We start from the raw sequence: 23,588 nt of genomic DNA, 5'->3' as shown, positions 1-23,588 counted from the left end.
GGGAACTTGGTAGCTCGTGCTACTTGGACAGGTGGCGGGAAGGCGTGAGACTTGGCGTCCAGGAGAGAGCCAGAGTGCACCAACTCCGTAGGAACTTTCAACAGAAAACGAATACGGTGTAAAGACGGCGCGCTCCGCCGAGACCACCTCCGCCTCGCATCGTGGGCGCGCTCCGACCTCAGCAAGTCGGTCGCACAGCAAACAGGGTGACCAAGTGCTCGCGAGGGTAGTGTCCTCGAGAGGACCGAACACCGTCAGCACGGCCGGTGGCAACCCGACGGCCGTTTCCTGTCTGCAGCCCTGGTGCAACTCTCAGGCGCCCGTTACTCAACGCCCCGCTTGCCAGCACTGAAGGTCATCGCTGCAGTAATAATAACGAACCGTTGAGAGGCGTCCGGCCTTCCCCAGCCCGTGCACTTGCGAGACCCGCGGCGGAGCCCAGGGCCTCCGCAAACCCCACCCGGCCTCCCAAGTCGCCCCCTCCCCAGCGCCGTGGCTCGGGCGCTTAGCCTACCCACCGCCGCCCACCACGCGGGTCTCCTGGACCCCGACCCCTCCCCTCCTGGCCCGCACCCGCCTCGGGCCCGACCCCCTCCCGGGGGCGGGCTTCCTGAGCCCAGACGCCCCCCGCCCCCTCCACCCTCCGGGCCCCGCCCCGCGCCCCCGCCCCTCGGAACCAGCCCCGCTCCAGCTCTGCCGGAGCTCCGCAGCGGGGCGGGCGGGGCCGGGTGGCGCAGGGGGCGGGGATTTCTGGCACTTTCTGGGCGCTGCGAACGCTCTGATCTTGGGCTCGAAGGCCGGAAACGTCGGCGACGGAGCCGTAGCGCTGCCGCGGCCCTTCCTTGTTCTCCGCTGAGGTCGCGCCGCGGCGCAGACATGGCCAAGTGGGGCCAGGGGGACCCGCGCTGGATCGTGGAGGAGCGGGAGGACGGGACCAACGTGAACAACTGGCACTGGTGCGGCCGGGCAGGGCCCGGGGCCGCGGCGTCCGGGCCTCCTCCCTTCGGAGCCGGCGGGGCGGGGTGGGGGTGGGGACCCTCTGCGAGCGCCCGGCGCCCTGTGACCCGGGTGCAGGGGCGGCGGGTGTCTCGGGGCGCCTCCCGGGCCGTTGTGGGCCCCGGGCCGGGGGAGTGGGGAGGGTTGGGGGCTGCACAGGTGCAGATGCTCGTGTTTAGCCTCAGGGCTTGCGGAGCCCTTGGAGCCTGAAGACCCGGGGTCTTATCTGCACCGGCTGTGGGACTTCACTCTCCTCTTTTTGAAAGTTGGGTTGGGTCCCAGGAATAGAAGTCATTCTTGACTTACCGCTTCAGCTTCCGCAGTCTCTGACCTTAGAAGCGCTCCCCGCGCCGCCCCTCCCCCCTCCAGCCCCTTGAAGTTTGGGGGAGTTAAAATGAAGGTTGAAAGCGTGTGTGTGTGTGTGTGTGTGTGTGTGTGTTACGTATGTATTGGAAACAACAGGAATTGGATCTCAACTCCACATCTAACTTGATGAGTCTCTGGTGAGCCCTGCCTTCTAGTATTTCTTACTAGTTACCATCCTTTTTCTTTCTCATATGGAGCTAGGGCTGATTTTTTCCCCTCACTCTTCAGTCAGAGCTTCAGGAAGTGATGTTCTCTGCTCTGCTCCTCTGAGGGCTGTGCTACCTCAAGGCCATCAGGGTGATGCTGAGGCAGGTCCAGGGCAGAGCAAAGCCTTAGCCTGTGAGGGCATCCTTGCCTGGGGGAGTCCTGGCTTGGGGTTGGGAAGAGCTGACCTCTCCTTTCCCAGCCTTGTCACCGTGGACACTTAATGGACTTCTCTCTGCTCATTTCCACCCCTTAAAATGGGAACATTATTTGGGAAGATTGTATGAGATAATATCTGTGTGAAAACACTTGATAATTTGTCTTATTACGATAAAAGTTATTTCAGTTATAATTACCTTTTCATGTGGCCCAGGCTTTACCCCTCCATTTCCACCAGGTGAGATTTCGAGACCTCCTTTCCCCCAAATAAACCAGTGTTTTTAAGACAAAGTACCACCCAACAGCTGCTTGAGAGGAATTGGGCTGATCTGGACTGGGCCAGGGCATTACCCTGATTCCCCAGGGTGGGCGTGTGGACACCAGTGGGGGCTTCCATTCACGGCTCTGCCCTTCTTCTGGCCCTCGGCAGGACAGAGCGGGATGCCACCAGCTGGTCCAAGGGGAAGCTCCGCGAACTCCTGGTGGGCATTGCTGTGGAGAATGAGGCTGGCTGTTGCGAAATCAGTGAGCTGAAGCAGGTGGAAGGCGAGGCTTCCTGCAGCAGCCGCAAAGGAAAGCTGATTTTCTTCTATGAGTGGAACATCAAACTGGGCTGGAAAGGTAACAGGGTCCTCCAGGTACAGGTGGGGGTGGGGACTGTATTGGGGCAGAGTTGGTTGATTCATTAGTCATTCATTGAACAGATATATTTAGAACTCCTGCTATGGGCCCCTGAATTGGTGTTTGGAGTTCTGGACACCCTTAACTGCACGTGGAGTTCCTTGTCCAACCAGCTGTGGGCTTCCCTTTCTCCTAGCACTCAGAGCTCTTTAGGGCTCTTAGCTGTCAGCTGGACTCAATCTGCCAGGCATTTGTGAGCACTAGCATTTCCTGGAGCTGCTGCCTGGAGTACTCTTCCCCTCGATAGGTGCCTGCTGGCTCCTTAAGCTCTTTCAGGTTTGCATCCTGAGTAAAGCCATCTGTCTCCATTCTCTAACAGTTTCAGATCCCTTCCTTGTACTGTTTCCCTTCCCTGCACTGATATTTGGCACACTACATATGGTTACATTATTATTGTTCTGGATTCCCCTTTTCTCCCCATTCATCAGGGCAGAGATTTTTTAAAATATCAGCTTTATTGAGATATAATTCACATACCATACAGTTCGCCCATTTAAAGTGTACAATTCCCTGGTTTTCAGTATATTCACAGAGTTGTGCAGCCATCACTACAGTCAATTATAGAACATTTTCATCTCTCCCCCAAAACCATGTACCTGTTAGCAGTCACTCCCCCAGTCCTTGCAACCTCTAATCTAATTTCTGTCTCCATGGATTTGCCTGTTCTGGACATTTCATATGAATGGTATCACACAGTATGTGGTCTTTTGTGAGTAGCTTCTTTTACTTGACATAATGTTTTCAAGGTTCATCTGTCTTGTAGCATGTTTCATTCTTTTTCATTGTTGACTAACGTTCTGTTGTATAGATGTAGCACATTTTGTTTATCTGTTCATCAGTTGATAGACATTTTGGTTGTTTTCATTCTTTGCGTCTTTGGGTCAGGGATTGATTGGTTTTGTTTCCAGATCACTGTCTGAAACGTTGTGTTCGTTGAATGAATAAATTTCTCCCGTGGTGCCTGGCTCCTTGCTGGGTAGACAGTCTATACTCAATAAATATTTGTTGAAATAACCATGGATATGAAGACAAAGGGAAAAGGAAAAGGAGGAGAGAGGGCAAGATCTGGTTCTGGAGGATGGTGCTGTGTTTGGGCCTCAGCTTGTGTCAGCTTCTTTCTTGAGAGTTTGGGTTAGAGAGCTGCCTGGTGAGCTGTCCTTGCACCTCTGTCCTAGTGGCTGTCTTGCTAACTGGAGCCAGGCCAGAGTCCAGGGAATGTTCAGCGAGCATCAGAAGCAGTCCCACTTGTGCGTTGAAACCTTCTGGCTTGGGGTTTGCTCTCAGTTGCTCCCTCAGTGGCTGCTCTTGGCTGGATCATAGCACGGTCTGACTCCTTACACATCCAGCTCCCCAAGTCAGGGGCTCTGAGGTCCCCAAGGAAACTCATGGTCTTGTGTCTCTTCCATCTCCCTTAGCTCAAAGCAGCAACCAGCTCCTTTGTAAGATAAGACCCAGGAACTCCCAGGCAGCAGCCAGAGGGCAGACGGAACAGGGCTTCCCTGACGCCTTGTGCTTTCTCCTCAGTAGTTAGTCCTAGAGGTGGCTAGTGGGACCCGCTGGGGAGGAGACAATACTCTGGTCTTCCTTTTTTTTTTTAATTAAATTTTAATTATATTAAAGTTATAGCTTTCTCAGATTTATTGAGATATAATTGATTTATAATATTGTATGAGTGAAAGGTATACAACATGATGATTTGATATATGTGTATATTGCAAAATGATTTCCACAGTAAGGTTAGTTAAAATATTCATCACCTCATATAGTTACAATTTTTTTTGTGTGTATGTTGAGAACTTTTAAGATCTGCTCTCTTAGCAATTTTCAAGTGTATAATACTGTATTGCTTACCCTGCTGCACATTACATCCTCAGAACTTACTCATCATATAAGTGGAAGTTATATGTGCCCTTTGTGTCTTTTGACCACCTTCACCACCCTTCCCTCTTGCAGCCACCAGTCTACTTTCTGTTTCTGTGAGTTTGGTTTTTTTTTTGATTACACATAAAAATGAGATCATACACTATTTTGTTTTGTCTGACTTATTTCACTTAGCATAATGCCCTCAAGGATCATCCATGTTGTCACGAATGGCAAGATTTCCCTTCTTTTTTGTGGCTGAATAATATTCCATTGTGTAAATATGCCACATTCTCTTTATTCATTCATCCATCGATGGATACTTAGGTTGTTTCCATGTCTTGGCCACCATAAATAATGCTGTATTGAATATCGGGGTGCAGATATGTCTTTGAGATAGTGATTCCATTTCCTTTGGCTATATATCCAGAAGTGGAATTGCTACATCATGTGGTAATTCTATTTTTAATTTTTTGAGGAACCTCTATACAGTTTTCCATAGTGGCTGCACCAATTTACATTCCCATCAGTAGTGCATGAGGGTTCCCTTTTCTCCACATCCTCACCAGCACTTGTTATCTCTTTTTGATAGTAGCCATTCTAACAGGGGTACAGTGTTATCTCTCTATGGTTTTGATTTACATTTCCCTGATGATTAGTGATGTTGGACACCTTTTCAGGTACCTGTTGGGCATTTGAATATTTTCTTTGCATAAATGTCTATTCAGTTCCTTTGTCCATCTGTTTTTTTTGTTTTGTTTTGTTTTGTTTTGCCGTACGTGGGCCTCTCACTGTTGTGGCCTCTCCCGCCGCGGAGCAACAGGCTCCGGACGCGCAGGCTCAGGGGCCATGGCCCACGGGCGCAGCCGCTCCGCGGCATGTGGCATCTTCCCAGACTGGGGCACGAACCCGCGTCCCCTGCATCGGCAGGCGGACTCTCAACCACTGCACCACCAGGGAAGCCCTGCCCATCTTTTTAATAGTATTTTTTGTTTTGTTTTGTTTTTTTGCTATTGAGTTGTATGATTCCTTACGTATTTTGGATATTAATTCACCAGATATGGTTTACAAATATTTTCTCCTATTCTGTAGGTTGCCTTTTCATTTTGTTGATTGTTTCTTTTGCTTGTGCAGAAGCTTTTTAGTTTGAGTAGTCCCAGACCAACATCAAGGAGCTTTTTCCCTAGGAGTTTTATGGATTCAGGTCTTACATTTAAGTTTTTAATCCATTTCAAGTTAACTTTTGTGTATAGTGTATATTTTGTGTATAGTGTAAGATTCATTTTCATTCTTTTGCATGTGAATATCCAGTTTTCCCAGCACCATTTATTGAAGGTAGTATATTTATTTATCTTTTGCGGTGCGTGGGCCTCTCACTGTTGTGGCCTCTCCCGTTGCGGAGCAGAGGCTCCGGACGCGCAGGCTCAGCGGCCATGGCTCACGGGCCCAGCCACTCCACAGCATGTGGGATCCTCCCAGACCGGGGCATGAACCCCCGTCCCCTGCATCGGCAGGCGGACTCTCAACCACTGCGCCACCAGGGAAGCCCCGAAGGTAGTATCTTTTACCCATGGAGTATTTTTGTTTCTGTTGTCGTATATTAGTTGACCATATATGCATGGGTTTATTTCTGGGCTCTTGATTCTGTTCCATTGGTACATGTCTTTTTTTTATGCCAGTACCATACTGTTTTGATCACTCTTGCTTTGTAGTGAAGTTTGAAATCAGGAATTGTGATGCCTCCAGCTTTGTTCTTCTTTCTTGGGATTGCTTTGGCTATCAGAGTGTTTTGTGGTTCCATGTGAATTTTAGGATTGTTTTTTCTACTTCTGTAAAAAAAAATGCCACTGGAATCTTGGTAGGGATTGCATTGAATGTACAGATGCCTTTGTGTAGTATGGACATTTAAAAAAAAAATTTTATTTATTTAATGCAGTCGGTTCTTACTAGTTATCTATTTTATACATATTAGTGTATATATGTCAATCCCAATCTCCCAAGTAGTATGGACATTTTAACAATATTAATTCTTCCAAGACATGAACATGGGATATCTTTCATCAGTGTCTTATAGTTTCCCATCTACAGATCTTTTACCTCCTAGGTCAAATTTATTCCTAAGTATACACCGTTTTTGCTGCTATTGTAAATGGGATGTTTTCTTTATTTCTTTTTCAGATAGTTCATTGTTAGTGTATTGAAAAGCAACTGATTTTTGTATGTTGATTTTCTATCCTGAAACTACTGAATTTATTAGTTTTAATGGTCTCTTGGAATTTTTTGTATATATGATCATGTGCTATGCAAATAGAGGTAATTTTACCTTTTCCTTTCCAATTTGGATGCCTTTTATTTCTTTTTCTTGCTTGATTGCTCTGGCTAGGACTTCCAGTACTGTGTTGAATGGGAGTGGTGAGAGTGGGTACCCTTATCTTGTTCCTGTTATTAGAGGAAAAGCTTCCAACATTTCACCGTTGAGTACAATGTCAGCTGTGGGGTTGTCATATATATCGCCTTTATTATGTTGAGATATGTTTCTATTATACCCACTTTGTTGGGAGTTTTTATTATCAGTGGATGTTGAATTTTCTCAAATGCTTTTTCTGCATGAATTGAGATGATCATATTATCTTTATTTTTCATTGTATTAATGTGATGCATCACATTTGACTTGGGTATTAAACCATCCTTGCATCCCAGGGATTAATCCCACTTGATCATAGTATTTGATCCTTTTAATGTGCTGTTGAATTTAATTTGCCAGTATTTTGTTGAGAATTTTTGCACCTATATTCATCAGGTATATTTGTCTGTAATTTTTTCTTTTTCTTTTCTTTTTTTTTTTTTTTTATTTTGTTGAGGATGTTTGCACCTATATTCATCAGTGATATTTGTCTGTAATTTTTTTTTTTTTTTTTTTTTTTTTTTTTTTTTTTTGGCCGCACTGTGTGGCATGTGGATCTTAGTTCCCTGACCAGGGATCAAACCTGGGCCTCCTGCAGTGGAAGCGCAGAGTCTTAACCACTGGATGGCTGAGTAACCCTGTAATTTTTTCTTGTAGTGTCCTTAACTGGCTTTGGTATCCTGGTAATGCTGGCCTCTTAAAATGAGTCTGGAAATGTTCTCTCTCTTCAGTTTTTGGGAAGAGTTTGTAAAGGATTGATGTTAATTCTTAAATGTTTGGTAGAATTCCCCAGTGAAATCATCTGATTCTGGGCTTTCTTTGTTGGGAGTTTTTTTTGATTACTGATTCAGTTTCCTTAATCATAATTGGTCTGTTCAGACTTTCTAGTCCTTAATGATTCAGGCTTGGTAGGTGATATGTTTCTAGGAATTTATCCATTTCTTTTAGGTTGTCCAGTTTTATAGCATAAAATTGTTAACGGTAGTTGCTTATTATCCTTTGTATTTGTGTGGTATCGGTTGTAATGTCTCCTCTTTCATTTTTAATTTTATTTATTTGGGTCCTCTTTTTTTCCCTTGGTTAGTCTAGCTAAAGTTTTGTCAATATTGAATATCTTTTCAAAGAACCAGCTCTTTGTTTTATTAATCTTTTCTATTGTTTTCCTGTTCTCTGTTTCATTTATGTTATTTGTTTATTTATTTGGCTGCATTGGGTCTTTGTTGCTGCGCACAGGCTTTCTGTAGTTGCAGTGAGCGGGGGCTGCTCTTCGTTGTGGTCCACAGGCTTCTCATTGCGGTGGCTTCTCTTGTTGTGGGGCATGGGCTTTAGGCGCGTGGGTTTCAGGAGCTGTGGCACACGGGCTCAGTAGTTGTGGATTGCAGGCTGTATAGCACAGGCTCTGTAGTTCTGGCCAATGGGCTTAGTTGCTCCACAGTATGTGGGATCTTCCCGGACCAGAGCTCAAACCCATGTCCCCTGCATTGGCAGGCAGATTCTTAACCACTGCACCACCAGGGAAGTCCCATGTTTCATTTATTTTTGCTCTAATCTTTATCCCTTTTTAAAAATTGAGATATAATAGACATACAGCATTATATTCATTTTGAGATATAATGATTGTATATTTGTGCACATCAAGAAATGGTGACTACAATAAGTCTAGTTAACATTCATCACCATACGGTTATAAGATTTTCTTTTTTCTTGGGATGAGAACTTTTAAGGTTTACTTTCTTTCAGATATACAATATAGTATTATTATAGTAACCATACTGTGTATTACATCCCCATGACTTATTTTTTTATAACTGGAAATTTGTACTTTTGACCACTTTTGCCCGTTTTACCCATTCCACCACCCCGTCTCTGGCAACCACTAATCTGTTCTCTGTATCTGTGACTTTGGATTTTTTTTTTTTTAATTGCTGTGTCCGTGCACCTTCCTTTTAAAAAATTAATTAATTTTTGGCTGCATTGGGTCTTTCGTTAATGCATGTGGGCTTTCTCTAGTTGTGGCGAGTGGGGGCTACTCTTTGTTGTGGTGCACGGACTTCTCATTGCAGTGGCTTCTCTTTGTTGTGGAGCACTAGCTCTAGGTGCACAGGCTTCAGTAGTAGTGGTGCTCGGGCTCAGTACTTGTGGCTCGCGGGCTCCAGAGTGCAGGCTCAGTAGTTGTGGTGCACGTGCTTAGTTGTTCCACAGCATGTGGGATCTTCCAGGACCAGGGCTCAAACCCGTGTCCCCTGCATTTACAGGTGGATTCTTAACCACTGCGCCACCAGGGAAGTCCGACTTTGGTTTTTCGTTTTATTTTTTTCTTTTAGATTCCACATATAAGTGAGATCAAATAGTATTTGTCTTTCTGACTTATTTTATTTAGCATAATGCCCTCAGGGTTGCTACAATTGGCAGGAGTGTCTTTCTTTTTTATAGCTAAATAATATTCCATTGTGTGTATGTACTACATTTTCTTTATCTGTTCATCCACTGACGGACACTTAGGTTGCTTGCATGTCTTAGCTATTGTAAATAATGCTGCAGTGAACATGTGGATGCATATATCTTTTCAAATTAGTGTTATTGTTTCCTTTGGATATATACCCAGAACTGGAATTGCTGGATCATATGGTAGTTCTATTTTTAATTTTTGGAGGAACCTTCATACTGTTTTCCATAGTGGTTGCACCAGTTTACATTCCTACCAGCAGTGCACAAGGGTTTCTTTTTCTCCACATCCTTGCCAATACTCATTATTTCTTCCCTTTTTAACACATTACTGACTGGGGGATTTTTGCAGAAACTAATGCCTGTGGCTGGCAATTTGTTATGTAAGTGAATATTGAAACACCTGTGTTTGAGTAAATATCAACAACTTTTTTTTCACTTAATGTATTTATTTGAAACTTAGTACATATGTTACTAAAGCATTCTTTTATTTCGTTAGAGTGTGATAGGCAGTAAAGCAGGCACCTCTGTGCAGGGGAAAGAACATCTATTACAAATATACTTTTCACTGCGCTTCCTCCTGGAAGAGCAGATTCTACACTTTGTGGTGTCATTTTTTATTAGTCCTGTGGGTATTATTTCATATAGAATATATTCTTTTATTTTACCTGATGTCAACAAGTTGGATCTTTGTGGAGGGGCTCTTTTAGAAATGCCACAAGAAGCACCAGGTGTGGGACTACCACTACATTCACCAGACTGGTCAGTTACCCATTCTCTAGCTACTGCTAACAAAAATTGCTTGTTAAGTCATTTTATTATGTGCATGAAGGCTACAATAAATTTTAAATGCATTGAATAAACTGTAATTACTCAAACAGTAACCCACTTTCTTATACCATTTTCGAGTTTTCTGGAGGATATTGAAGTTTGCCAGATATTGATCGATCGATCGATCAACTCCTTTCATACATTTTTGTTGTGTTTTGTTTTGTTTTTGATATGATTCTATTTTTAAAAAATATTTATTTGGTTGCACCAGGTTTTAGTTGCAGCAGGTGGGCTCCTTAGTTGCGGCTTGCCACCTCCTTAGTTGTGGCACGTGGGCTCAGTTGCAGCAGACGGGTTCCTTAGTTGCGGCTCCAGGGCTCCTTAGTTGTGGTTTGCAAACTCTTAGTTGTGGCATGCGAACTCTTAGTTGCAGCATGCATGTGGGATCTAGTTCCCTGACCAGGGATCGAACCCGGGCCCCCTGCATTGGGAGCATGGAGTCTTATCCACTGTACCACTGGGGAAGTCTCTCATATATTTATTATACTCTAATATACAAGTGGGCTTAGTTTTCTGATGGCCAGTCCTCCTGTCTTCCTTTCCTGTAGATGTTATGGAGGCATCATGAATAGTTGTCACCATGCGGACTAGCCTCTTGTCTTTCCATATAAGAAGAATCACTTCTCCCTTCCATAAGAATGTCATTTCTCCCCCTGTAGTTTTTAGATTTCTCCTTTAATTGGTTTGGTAGACCACAATTCTCTCTTATAGTCCCACAAACTCTGGTTTTATTTTTCAACAGTGTTTCAGATGTGGACACACTGTTGTAATAATTGTCTTGGTACATATGGTGCTGTGAACCAAGATAAGGTTGTAGGACTGAAAATATTGTTGTAGTTTCTTTCCTTCACCTGTGTAAATCTCAAGGTAGCATATATATCCAGTTTCACTTTCGCTAACCATCCTGACCAAAATTCCATATTTTGTAAGTTTTCTGGGATTATAGGTTTTGAATCTTGAGTTGTCCTCTCCACTTTATCATTGCTTTATCAAGTGATAGCTCTTGTTTGTATATAGATCGATTGAAATTTTGGTAGAAAATAATCCAAAAGAGGTTTAACTTTTGAAATTCTGTCTTTAGGAAGTGGAGTTTCTGAGTTATTAAAGTGAAGAGCTATCATTATTTGTTTGAACCTTATTCTTGTCAGAATCTTTGGAAAGACAGGTGTTTCAAGTAAGGGATCAGTCCAATATTCTTTCCAGTATGACTTTCTCATTTGTCCCATCAAATTATTAATCCAAGAAACTTCTTCGTGTCACTGTTGGTTACATCAGTCCATTTTAAAGCCTTACCGTACTCTTTATATGATTTTTCATTCTGTTGGTGATACAAGTTTGTTTGAGAAGCGACTAACTCGAAGAAGTTATTGCCAAAAAAAAATTAATTCTGTTATGTTTTCGGGTTATTACATTCAGTGGTTACACCTGACACACCTGTAAAGTCTTCTAATTTTCATGAAATGTCTTCAATCCACTCTTCTGTAGAAGCAAAGGAGCATTCTCCAGCACCGTGAGTTTTGTTTTCACTTTCCATATCAGAATCAATCACTAAGGTTTTTTGTCTTTTTGTTGGTCTTATATTCACATCATCTGAATCAACTATATTCTGAAGAATTATCATCTTCTGAGACACTAGTATATATGTTGCTCGGACAGTCAAAGAAAGTATCTGCATAAAATTGACCAAAAAATTCTTCACTCAGAATTTCACGATGTGTCATTTTTGAAAATTTTATGGTAATAAACTTGCATTTATAATATAACAAGGTTGGAACAAAAACCTAACAGAGAAAAACGTGAATGATAACGACAATCATAAGTTGATTAATGAACCCTCGATCAATTTTAAGCTCTAACAACTTTTCAAGGTGATGTTAATTGTATCACTCTCTAAAAATGTATTGATACGTCTCTGGTCAATAACGTTCAGGTAACAACAGACATATTAATACATCTCTGGTCAATAAGTTGTTAATAAAGGACACTGTAATAGGTGTGAGGTGATATTGCATTGTGCTTTTGATGTATAATTCTGTGATGTTGAGCACCATTTCATGTACTTGTTGGCCATTTGTATGTCTTCTTTGGAAAAATGTCTCTTCAGATTTTCTGCCTATTTTCTAACCAGATTGTTTTTTGTTATTGAGTTTTATAAGTTCCTTATATATTTTGGATATTAACCCCTTATCATATACATAATTTACAAATATATTTTCTCATTCAGTAGGTTGCCTTTTCATTTTGTTGGGTTTTCTTTGCAGAAGCTGTTTAGTTTGACTAGTCCCACTTGTTTATATTTGCTTTTGGTGTTAAATCTAAAAATCATTGCCAAGACCATTGTCAAGGAGCTTATCACCTTTGTATTCTTCTAGGGCTTTTGTGGTTTCAGGTCTTAGGTTCAAGTCTTTAGTTCACCTTGAGTTAATTTTTTGTGTATGGTGTAAGATAGTGGTCCAGTATCATTGTTTTGCTTGTGGCTGCCAGTTTTCTCAACATCATTTATTGAGGAGACTGTCCTTTCCTCACTGTATATTCTTGACTCCTTTGTCAAAGCTTAATTGACCACATATGCATGGGTTTATTTTTGGGCTCTCTATTCTCTTCCATTGATCTGTGTACCTGTTTTTTATGCCAATACCATACTCTTTTGATTACTATATCTTTATAATATAGTTTGAAATCAGGAAGTATGATGCCTTCAGCTTTGTTCTTTTTCAAGATTGCTTAGGCTGTTTCGGGTCTTTTGTGGTTGCATACAAATTTTAGGATTGTTCTATTTCTGTGAAAAATGCCATTGGAATTTTAACAGGCATTGCATTGACTCTGTAGATTGCTGGTTATCTCTTTTCTTCTGCTAACTTTGGGCTTAGTTTGTTTTTTTTCTAGTTCCTTGATGTGTAATGTCAGGCTCTTTATATGAGATATTTCTTTTTTTTTGTCGTTGTATGAGTTTCTAGCTACAAACTTCCCTCTTAGAACTGGTTTTGCTGCATCTCATAAGTGTTTGTGTTTACATTTTTATTTGTGCCAAGATATTTTAAAATTTTCCCGCTGATTTCTTTGAGCCATTAGTTCAGGAGTATTTTTTTTTTTCTTTTTGCGGTACATGGGCCTCTCACTGTTGTGGCCTCTCCCATTGCGGAGCACAGGCTCCAGACGCGCAGGCTCAGCGGCCATGGCTCATGGGCCCAGCCGCTCCGCGGCATGTGGGATCTTCCCGGACCGGGGCACAAACCCGTGTCCCCTGCATCGGCAGGCGAACTCTCAACCACTGCGCCACCAGGGAAGCCCAGGAGTATTTTAATTTCCATATATTTGTGAACTTTCCAGCTTTCCTTCTGTTACTGATTTCTAGTTTCATACCATTTGTGGTTGGAAAAGATACTTACTATAATTTCCATCTTTTTGAATTTGTTGAGACCTGTTTTGTGGCCTAACTTATGATTTATCCTAGAAAATGTTCTGTGGGTGCTTGAGAAAAATGCATTCTGTTGCTGTTTGATGGAATGTTCGGTATATGTTAGGTCTATTTCATGTATAGTGTTGTTCAGATCTGGTATTTCCCTATTGGTTTTCTCTCTGGATGATATATCCATTGTTGACAGTAGGGCAGTAAAGTCCCCAGCTATTGTTGTATTGCTGTTTATTTCTCCTTATAAGTTTTCTGAGTAATTGCTTTATATATTTAGGTGCTGCAGTATTAGGTGCATAAATATTTACAATTATTATATCTTGATGAATTGACACCTTTAGCATTATATAATGACTTTCTTTGTTTTGACCATTTTTAGCTTAAAGTCTTATTTGTCTAATATAAGTATAGCTACTCCTACTTTCTTTTGGTTAATATTTCCTTGAAGTATCTTTTCCATCCCTCTACTCTCAGTTTATGTGTATCCTTAAAGCTAAAATGAGTCTCTTGTAGGCAGCATGTTGTTGGATCTTGTTTTTTTTTCATCCAGTCAGGCATTCTGTGTCTTTTGATTGGCGAATTTAATCCATTTATATTTAAAGTAACTATTGATAGGTAAGGACTTACTATTGCCATTTATTAATTCTTTCCTAACTGTCTTGTAGATCCTATCTTCTTTGCTTCCTCTCTTGCCAGCTCTTTAGTCATTTGCTGCCTTTTTGTGCTGGTATGCTTTGACTCCTTTATCATAACCTTTTGTGGTTTTTCCTTTGTGGTTAACCTGAGTTGTATATAAAATATATTTATAACACCCTATTTAAACTGATAACTTAAATTTGATAGCATACAGAAATTTATACTTCTTCACCCCTCACATTTTAGGTTATTATGTTACAATTTACATATTTTTACATTGTGTATCCAATAACAAATTCTCATAGTTATGGTTATTTTAAATTCATTTGTTTTTTAACTTTTAATGTAGAGTTGTTAAGAGAATTACACACCACCATTGCAATATTAGATCATCTGACTTTGTATATTTACCATTACCAGTGAGTTTTACACATTCGTATGTTTTTATGATGCTAACTAGCATCCTTTTATTTCAGCTTAAAGAATGTCCTTTAGCATTTCTTATAAGGCAGGTTTAGTGACATTGAGCCCCCTCAGGTTTTGTTTGTTTGGGCAAGTCTCTATCTCTCTTTTACTTCTGAAGGACAGCTTTGCTGGGTATAGTATTCTTGGATGACATATTGTTTCTTTCAGTATTTTGAGTATATCATCCCACTGCTGGCCTGTCAAGTTTCTGTTGAGAAATCCACCTGTAGCCTTATGAAGCTCCCTTGTATGTGAAGAGTTGCTTTTCTCTTGCTGCTTTCAAAATTCTTTTTGTGTTTGATTTTTGACAATTTAACTGTAATGTGTCTTGGTGCAGCCTTTTTTGAGTTCCACCTATTTGGGGGTCCTTTGGGCCTTATGAATCTGGATGTCCATTTGTCTTCTCAGGTTTGGGAAGTTTTCAACCATTATTGTTTTAAGTAGACTTTCTGTCCCTTTCTCTTCTTCTGGGACTTCCATAATGCATGTGTTATTTCATTTGATGGTATCACATGAGATCCATATTGTTTCTTCACTCTTTTTCATTACTTTTTCTTTTTGTTTCTCTGACTGGATGATTTCAAATAACCCATCTTCTAGTTTACTAACTGTTTACTTCTACTAGGTCAGGTTAGCTGTTGAAGCTCTCTATTGAATTCTTCAGTATAGTCATTGTATTCTTTAGCTCCAGGAATTTTGCTGGCTTTGTTTTTTTTTTAATGATTTCTGTTTCTTTTATGAACTTATTTTGTTCATGCATTATTTTCCTAATTTCATTTAGTTGTCTGTGTGTTCTTATAGTTCACTACATTCTTTGAGAGGTTTATTCTGAATTCCTGGTCATATAGTTCATACATCTCCATTTCTTTGGGTCAGTTGTTAGAGCTTTATTTGATTCCTTTGGTGGTGTCATGTTTACCTGATTTTTCTTGAACCTTGATTCCTTGCACTGGTATCTGTGTGTATAAGTAAGTGGTCTCTTCTTCCATGTTTTACAGGTTTGCTTTGGCAGGGAAAAACCTTCACCATTCAACTTGGGCTATTGGATGTGTCAACTAGTAGTGTCTGTGGGCAGGCAGGGCTTGCTGTCAGGCTCTCCAGTTGAGTGTGCTCTGAGGTCAGGATAGGGGATTACCAGTAGCTGGGCTTTGTGGTTGGGTGAGTCAGCTGGGCTCCATGTTTAAGCAGGGCTGCTGAGTGGGCTCCCTGACTAGGCAGGGTTGCTGGCTGTGCTCCATGGTTACATGGGGCCATTAGCTGGGCTCTGCAGTTACCCTTGGTTCCAGTCTGTGGAACACTGGCTGTGTTCCCTGGCAGGGTGGTGCCACTGGTTGGACTCTATGATTGGGCAGGGTTATGGACAGGGCTCTGCCATTGCTGCTGGTTGAGTAGGGTCTCAGGCTATGCTCCCTGACCAGGTGGTGCTGCTGGCTGGACTCTGTTCAGGCAGGGCTGCAGGCAGGGTTTCAGGGTAGGACCTTGCCTCAGGCTGTGTTCTGTGACCAGGTGGGGGACACAGATTGTACCTTGAAGTTGGGCAGGTCTGCAGGCCTGGCTTCAGCATCCATAGGGTGCTGAGTATGCTCAGCTGTTGAACAAGGTTGCAGGCTGTGCTGTGTGGTCAGGAGGGGCTTCCAGCTGTATCCCGCAGTTGGGGAGGCTAGAGACTGTTCTCTGCGGGGCGGGGTCTCTGCTGGGCTCTTTGTCTGGACAAGGCCACAAGCTGCGTTAAGCAATTGGGCAGGGCTGTAGGCTGGGTTCCGAGGCTGCTTAGGGTCACTGTTCAGGCCCCTTGGTTACGCAGGGCCAGAGGCTATGCTCAACAGTTGGGCAGGGCTGCTGGCTTGGCTCCCTGCCCAAGTGGGGCTGTTTGGATGGGCTCCAAGGCTGCCCACGTTCTCTGGTCGGGCTTCCTGGATGGGCAGGATGGGAAGCTATACTCAGCAGGTGAGTGGAGCTATGAATTTGTAGGGCGGTAGAATGGGCTCCACAGCTGGCTTTGGCCTGTTGCCTGGGGACCCAAATCAGGCAGAATTTGCCAGCTGAGCTCTGCTCATGCACTGCTGCAAACAGGAACATGGCCCATCCAGATTTGAGCACTGGTTGCTGAAAGCCCTGCCCCCTTCTCCATCCCTATCTGATTCCCAGTGGTCTCCATGAGTCGAGACCCCAGTGGCCCTCCCAGGAAGCATCCAACAGTGCCGGGGGACCTGCATGTCCACCTTCTGCCCTCTTTTCCTGCTGGAAAAACTGCAGTGGGGCCCTCTTATTGTGGTTCTGTGTTGGCCTGGCGGAGGGACGGTTTGGTCAGAGTGTTAAACCACTCCTCATACCCTTCTAATTGGTCTTTTTATGAGGGGGACTGAAGTCGGGAATAACCTGTCACCATCTTGATGTCGTCATTGAAGTCAACACTCTGGTCTTGAAAGAAATCAGCTGCATAGAGTCCACACAAACTTCCCCAGGCCACACCTCCCTCCCCTCACTCTTTCTGTGATCAGAACTCATTGTCCCTTTTTGCCTTCCTGTCCCTTTTGTGACTCCTCTTCAAGACAGCCCTTTATCCTGCTTTGACTTGGTAAAGAATATTGGGGGATGAAAGAGGAAACATTGGTTAACAGAGCCGTTTACTCCAGTCCCGTGCTTCCACGTGGCCCCTGGTGGTGTGTGCACTTTACTTGCCAGGTTCTTACCCCCGCCTTCCTAGGGTGCTTACCTGTGATGTAGGCCAGGAGAGCAGGGTCGGTTTGGGCGCGTGTGTGGTGGGGAAGGCTTGGCCTGCCTCGTCCCCACGGTGGCGGTGCCCTGTGAGGATGGTGGGCTGTTCAGTTAGGCAGGGCAGGTTTATGTAAACTGGCTGTTACTTTGTAATTGAGGAACGTATTTTGCTCATTTTAGGTATAATTAAAGAATCTGGTGTGAAGCACAAGGGGTTGATTGAAATACCCAACCTGTCTGAAGAAAATGAAATAGATGACACTGAGGTGAGGTATCTGATGGAGTTTCTTTCTATTCTTTTTTTTTCAAAATCAAGTTTCTTGTTAGACATGTTGGGCATTTGAAAAACTGTTAATCGGACTGTGTGGTGCTTGTGCGGTAGTTTTGGTGATCAGTGAGGGCTCGTTTGCCGAGGAGGATAGCTGGACCTGGGTGCAGCGTGGGGTGGGAGAGTGGTGCAGGAGGAAGAGCACACTGGGGAGGCCCTAGACCCCCGTGGACCAGGAGTCGGGCCCAGGCAGGTGACTGCACCCTCCGTGGCCTCCTCATCTGTGACACTGGGTTAATTCACCTTTCAGATACACGTGACAGTGTACATACTGGAAAGTGCTCAGGTATTTTGCACAGCTTGGTGAATGGGATTTTGCTGCTTCTCCTCTGCATCGTTGCTCTTTTCCTTCAATAGTGAAAATTCTCAGCTTTTCGCTGTGATCTCCCTTGGTTATACCATGTTTTTAGTAAATCAGTGTGTGTTGCTTTTGACTGGTTCTTCTGGTTGTCTTGGGAGATAGAGCCTGTGTAACTCCCATGCTTGGTTTACAGTTAGTGCCCTCTTTCAGCCAAAAGCTTGGTTTTGGGGTGAGACCATTTGTACAGCAGCTATATTTTCCAAATGAAGATAGTTTGATACAGGGTCTTTTTTGATTTGTGAAGGTATTCAGTGTGAAGGCCTTCAAGATATAAATCTTTCCCTTCAATAGTGAAAATTCTCAGCTTTTCGCTGTGATCTCCCTTGGTTATACCATGTTTTTAGTAAATCAGTGTGTGTTGCTTTTGACTGGTTCTTCTGGTTGTCTTGGGAGATAGAGCCTGTGTAACTCCCATGCTTGGTTTACAGTTAGTGCCCTCTTTCAGCCAAAAGCTTGGTTTTGGGGTGAGACCATTTGTACAGCAGCTATATTTTCCAAATGAAGATAGTTTGATACAGGGTCTTTTTTGATTTGTGAAGGTATTCAGTGTGAAGGCCTTCAAGATATAAAAACTAAGTTACACTGAGCCACTATGAGTTGCCTTTCTTAAAGGTTATAAAAGACCGTAAAAGTGGGGCTGTCTCGGACATACGTTCGGATGTGTGGTTGCTGCCCTCGGGCTGTGATTTCACTTTGCTGTATTCAGATCCATCAGCTGAGAAGTGTTTCAGCAGCATATTAAACTGGTCTTTTAGATTCAGCCTGTGGTACAATAGTATTACAGAACAAACTCTTCTGATTAGAACTGGGGCCTGGGAGCAGGCCCAACTCAACCGAATCACAGGGACGCTAGATATTTCAAACCAACACCTCTTCGTTCTGAGACTACTACAGAGGCATCCCCGGAGCAGCGTTTTGACGCTTCCCTCTCCCTGTCTCGCCCTCTCCCCTCCTGTCCATTCCTTCCATCCTTCCCTCTTTTCTTTCCTCTCCCTCCTCCTCTCCCTTTCCCAACTCTCCTCCCTGACAAAAAAATGTAGCCCAAGACCAGGATATTGGGAATTTGGTTTTCCTAATTACACTGGCTTTGGGGTTCTAGATGAGCGCTGTTCAACAGAAATATAATGCAAGCCACATAAGGAACTTAAAATTTCCTAGCAGCCATGTTAAAAAATTTAAAAGAAACAGATGAAATTAGTTTTAGTATTTTTTATTTTACCCAAAATATAAAAATATCATTTTAACATGTAATTAGTATCAAAGTTATTAATGAGGTTATTTTACATTCTTTTTTGGTACTAAGTCTTCAAAGTCTGGTGTATATTATTTTACACTTACAGCACATCTCAAATCATACCAGCCGCATTGCAAGTGCTCAGTAGCCACGTGTGGCTAAGCGGCTACCATACTAGACAGCGCATTTCTAGACCCTGTGAAAGCCATGAACTACATCATCAATATAATATATGTACACATAAAACGTATGCAAATTGGGGGGTTTACATTCTACGAAGTCCGTTCAAGATTTGGCCACCAACCAGGTCAATGGACCCTTGATTAAAAATCCCTTACATCTTCTCAAACTATATGAAGAAAACCTGTCACGTCTCTTACATCCACTTCTTTCCCTTTCCTCACCATCACAGTTCCCTCATCCATATGTCCCAGTATTATAAGATTACGTCAAACCAGATTTTTCTTAGGTTTGTATTTTTCTGATTTGTAGGTGAACGTGAGTAAAAAGAAAGGAGATGGGAATATACTGAAGGATCTTATGAAAACTACAGGCACCGCCAAGGTCAGGGAAGCCCTTGGAGATTACCTGAAGGCACTTAAGACGGGTAAAGAAGGCATCCCTTGTGAACTAGAGGGTCCCTTTTCCATTTACCCAAATAATGCTCTGCACTGTGGTCTGGTTTCCTGGGTTAGGCTGATTTCCAGAGCTCTAGAAACAATTCTGTATGCTGCAGGATAAATTGTAGTCTGGAGGTTGAGAGCTAGTCATGAGTTAGACCATAATTAGTGATTATCAGTATTTTACACAGCGTGAACCATTTTGCCTACAGAATTGTTGATAGTTTTCTGGAATGATAATTATTTTATCAGTTGTTTTTATAATTACATGGACTTCGTGGACTGTAAGCTCCATGAAGGCATGGAAGGAGCCTGTCTTGTTCATTGCTATATCTCCAGCATCTAGCACGATGCCTGGCATGTAGTAGGTGCTTAATTTTTGTTGAATGAGTGAATGAAAGTGCAGGTATTAGAGGTGTAGTTGAGACTTATTTAATTCCTTCACTGTGTGGAATTGAGGTTATTGTCTTCTTCCCTAAATTAGAGAAGTTACCTGCCAGGTAAAATAGCCAGCAGGGCTTGTATGTCTGCACCTCATCCTTGGACTCTGCTGAGTATCTAGGCATTGACATAGATGGGTTTGGGGTTTACACTTTTCCTACAAGATCACACACGCTGCTGGCCCACAGGCTTGAATACTGTGAGGCCAAGCTTTGTGAAGTCATGGTGAAGCAATAAGCCAAGTGTCTGGCTTTGACGGTAAGTGAAGGCCATAAAGCTGTTAGTAGTTAGGTGTATAAAATGGAGCTTTTTGGAAAACAACCTTTGTAAATTATGCTATTTTATCAAGAACTAGATAAAAGTGAGGCATTTGATAAAAAGAAAAGGATAAAAGGCATTTGTTGCCATGGAACTCAGGTTAATGATTAGTTTTATATGTTAAAAATACAGAATGGTCTTGAAATTCTCAAAACGCTATAGGAATTCTTTTTACAAATATCAGTTCCTTTATATTCTTATATCTTGTTTTCAGTTTTCTGCCTTAGTATTTGTGCTGAAAAGTAAAAAGTTCTTTATTAAAACCATTTCTCATAACGTTTTCTTTGTAGAATTTACAATGGGAATGATTTTACCAACCAAAGCTATGGCAACCCAGGAATTGACTGTTAAAAGGAAACTGAGTGAGACTACCTTGCAGGTATGATCTCTGGTGGCAGACATGTAGGGAGGGGGAGGAAGGAAGTGCTTAATGAGAGGGCTTCAAAGCTCTAAACAGCCTTGTGATGATGGAGAACTATGACGGATATTGAGATGGGCCAGTTAATCCACCCTTGGAACACTTGCCATTTTGGGGGAAATGATGAAATGAGACTTTCATCCTTGATGGAAGGGATCCTTTTTGTGGGATAAATATTGAATTTAGTTCAAGACTGTTGTAAAGGCAGTGTTGTTTCGGTAGGCAACAAATAACAGCAGGTGACTTTGAGGTCACATACTACGATGGAAGAAACTTCTCTCCAGACATTTGGAGGATTGGGAGGTTTTAGATCCTGTTCTTGGAATCTGGTGATGGGGAATTGACACCTTTTGGCCTTAAGTGCTGGTATCTTTCACCTGCTTACCTTTATGCTCCCTGGGTCATATTTATATACCCAAGTAGGATTTGGGCTGTGAAGCCATAGCCTGGGAGTGGAACACAGCTAAGGAGCACTGAACTGTTTCCAAAATAAAGACTAGGTAGGATTGGTGGTGCTAAAAAGGCTTTTAGTGGAAGGGATAGTGTGTGGGACATTTTGGTGTTAGTAAGACTGGAAGACTGAATTTTTTGAATCTCTTGTCATGCTAATAATTATGCTTTGGAACCTTTTCTTTTGAGATTCAGGCCTCCTCTCCAGTGGCACTGGGTGTAAGGATTCCCACTGTGGCACTGCACATGACGGAACTGTTTGACACAGCTATTGAGCAGCTGTACAGAATCTTCACTGTGAAAGATGTAAGTCACATCTCAAGCCAGGATCTGAAATGCTGACATTGGGAGAAAATACACCTACACCACTAAGAACTGAAGCTGGTTCTTGGTTTCCTGCATGGCCGTGTTTTTCTGATTGAAGAGATCTAGAAATCTTTAGGATAGCTTGAGGCAGGGAAGTTATCCTAAAGATTTGAGGGGGGTAAATGATGGGCATTTGGGGGGAATTTATCAGCATTGAGGGGTTTGGAGCAATTTACTGAGCTTTCTTCCTCTGAAAGAGAGAGAGAGAAAGAGAAAGCTATAATTAAAAGCTATGTATTCACAATTAAACAAACACAAACCACAGTAGCTTATATTAGTACTTTACATTTAGGTTAAAAACATGATAGCATATGTCGGAATAACATGTCTATTGTATGTTTTGCTTGGTTAGTTGGTGCAAAAATTTTCTAAATCTCCTGCTGTATTAGAAGCTGAAAAGGGAAGGAAATTCCAAATGTTTGATGGGAACATCACTGGTGAATATGTAGAATTGGTAAGTAATCTTATAGGTTAAAGGAAAGTTAAGCTGGGACTGACTTCTGTTAATACTGCTTTTATTCATGCCTTTTGAAAATGTGCTTTGGTTTTTATCTGAGTTCACAGAAACTTGACCACTTTATAAAGTTGGTTACAGGGAAAATAAAAAATGTTATATATACTAAAAGCTGAAGCTTTAGTTTCACAGTAATTGTGCAATGTTTATGATTTTAGAAGACACAAGTATAATTCCTCCCAACTCTTGGTCTAGAAGTTTCAGGTTTCTGCCACTAGGGTGTGTGTTGCCAAATGTCAGTTGCCTTGCCGTTGACATCAGCTCTGCATTGGTTGTCACGCTTCTGTCCTTGATGTTACTGCCGTTACATTTTGGCACTAGGGACAATGAATTCTCAATGGTGCTGGCATATAAACTGGAAGATGGGAGTGTACGTTGTTCACTGATTACTTCTCGTGCATAGGGGCTTTTTCAGTGGAATTTCCCCTTTGTTTTCAGTTAACAAATAAAAAGATCGTCATGAAATGGAGATGTAGGAACTGGCCAGAAGGTATGTTATTAGCACCTTTTGTTTTAAGTCCAAAAACACTCGTTTTTTTCCCCCCTACTGTGAAAATCAAATAGTGGTACTGTATGGATAAATTTTTCTTTTCATAATGCAGTAATAAGCTTTCCTTTTTTTCTTCCAGAACACTATGCAATAGTTGCACTGAATTTTGTGCCTACTCTAGGGCAGACAGAATTACAATTGGACTGTAAAGGAGTTCCTGTCTGTGAAGAAGAGAACATGAAATTCTGTTGGCAGAAGCAGCATTTTGAAGAAATACAAGGTTTACTGCAGCTGATCACCCTAAATGGTTGAGTTAGATTTAGATTTTATAAGGGCATTACATTTTGTAAGCAGAAAAAGTGTAACGTTTACCTCTTTCCTCTGTCATTCCTTTAAAAAAAAGAAAATAATTTATATTGAATGAAATCCATGAACTTACACTTGAAAGCATTGTTTGAATCTTTACTATGACTAGACTCTGCACTGAGTTAAAAGCAAGCAATGTGAAATTAGGTATTTTACCTCCCATAGATGCTCCTCTGGGAATAGATTGAGTCCCTGAGTACAGATAGTTGAAGTGTCCCAAGCTAAAGCTTGTCCTAGCAAGCTTGCTGTTTTAGCTGTAATTTTAGTTCAGGAAGACAAAAAATAAATGGCATGTTAATACTATTCCTTTATTTTACTTAAGGGTTTTTAAGGTGTGTAGCGCTTAGGTAGTGAAACAGTGGCGTGTTGCATTCAGAAGCATATGCTGAAGTGAGGGCGAGTTGGCTGTATTCTTATGCTTCTCCCTGCAGCAGTTACGCACGTCAGGGTGTTGAGGATTGAAACGTCTATGGAAAAAGGTACTTTTTGGACTGCCACTATACTT

At 42.3% G+C, this 23,588-nt stretch overlaps 1 protein-coding gene across 2 annotated transcripts; it reads left to right on the top strand.

Annotated features, from left to right (window-relative positions):
* The first annotated feature begins 876 nt into the window (after window positions 1–876).
* Window positions 877–23,167, top strand: AHSA2 (Putative activator of 90 kDa heat shock protein ATPase homolog 2). 2 transcript variants are annotated; one of them, XM_007464138.1, is made up of 9 exons: window positions 877–956; window positions 2,156–2,346; window positions 11,112–11,120; window positions 17,370–17,443; window positions 19,593–19,707; window positions 20,770–20,858; window positions 21,537–21,653; window positions 22,666–22,717; window positions 22,857–23,029. In XM_007464138.1, the coding sequence occupies exons 1-9, from the start codon at window positions 877–879 to the stop codon at window positions 23,027–23,029; spliced, it is 900 nt and encodes a 299-aa protein (XP_007464200.1). The 2 variants fall into 2 exon arrangements, with proteins under 2 accessions (XP_007464200.1, XP_007464201.1); XM_007464139.1 differs by lacking the exons at window positions 877–956; window positions 11,112–11,120; window positions 19,593–19,707 and having other exon boundaries at window positions 2,030–2,346; window positions 17,358–17,443; window positions 22,857–23,167.
* Window positions 23,168–23,588: the final 421 nt, after the last annotated feature.

The sequence above is a fragment of the Lipotes vexillifer genome, unplaced genomic scaffold, assembly GCF_000442215.2.
Source record: "Lipotes vexillifer unplaced genomic scaffold, Lipotes_vexillifer_v1.1 scaffold311, whole genome shotgun sequence".
NCBI classification, from domain to species: domain Eukaryota; kingdom Metazoa; phylum Chordata; class Mammalia; order Artiodactyla; family Lipotidae; genus Lipotes; species Lipotes vexillifer.
The sequence above is the reverse complement of the archived record's forward strand: the minus strand, read 5'-3'. Positions and strand labels throughout refer to the sequence as shown.

What these genes read in the sequence shown, in the direction of transcription:
- AHSA2 (XM_007464138.1), top strand. Translation starts at nt 877, where the DNA reads ATGGCCAAGTGGGGCCAGGGGGACCCGCGCTGGATCGTGGAGGAGCGG. An exon ending in AACGTGAACAACTGGCACTG is followed by an intron (nt 957 to 2,155) that starts GTGCGGCCGGGC and finishes GGCCCTCGGCAG; the next exon opens with GACAGAGCGGGATGCCACCA. An exon ending in TGAGTGAGACTACCTTGCAG is followed by an intron (nt 20,859 to 21,536) that starts GTATGATCTCTG and finishes TTTTCTTTTGAG; the next exon opens with ATTCAGGCCTCCTCTCCAGT.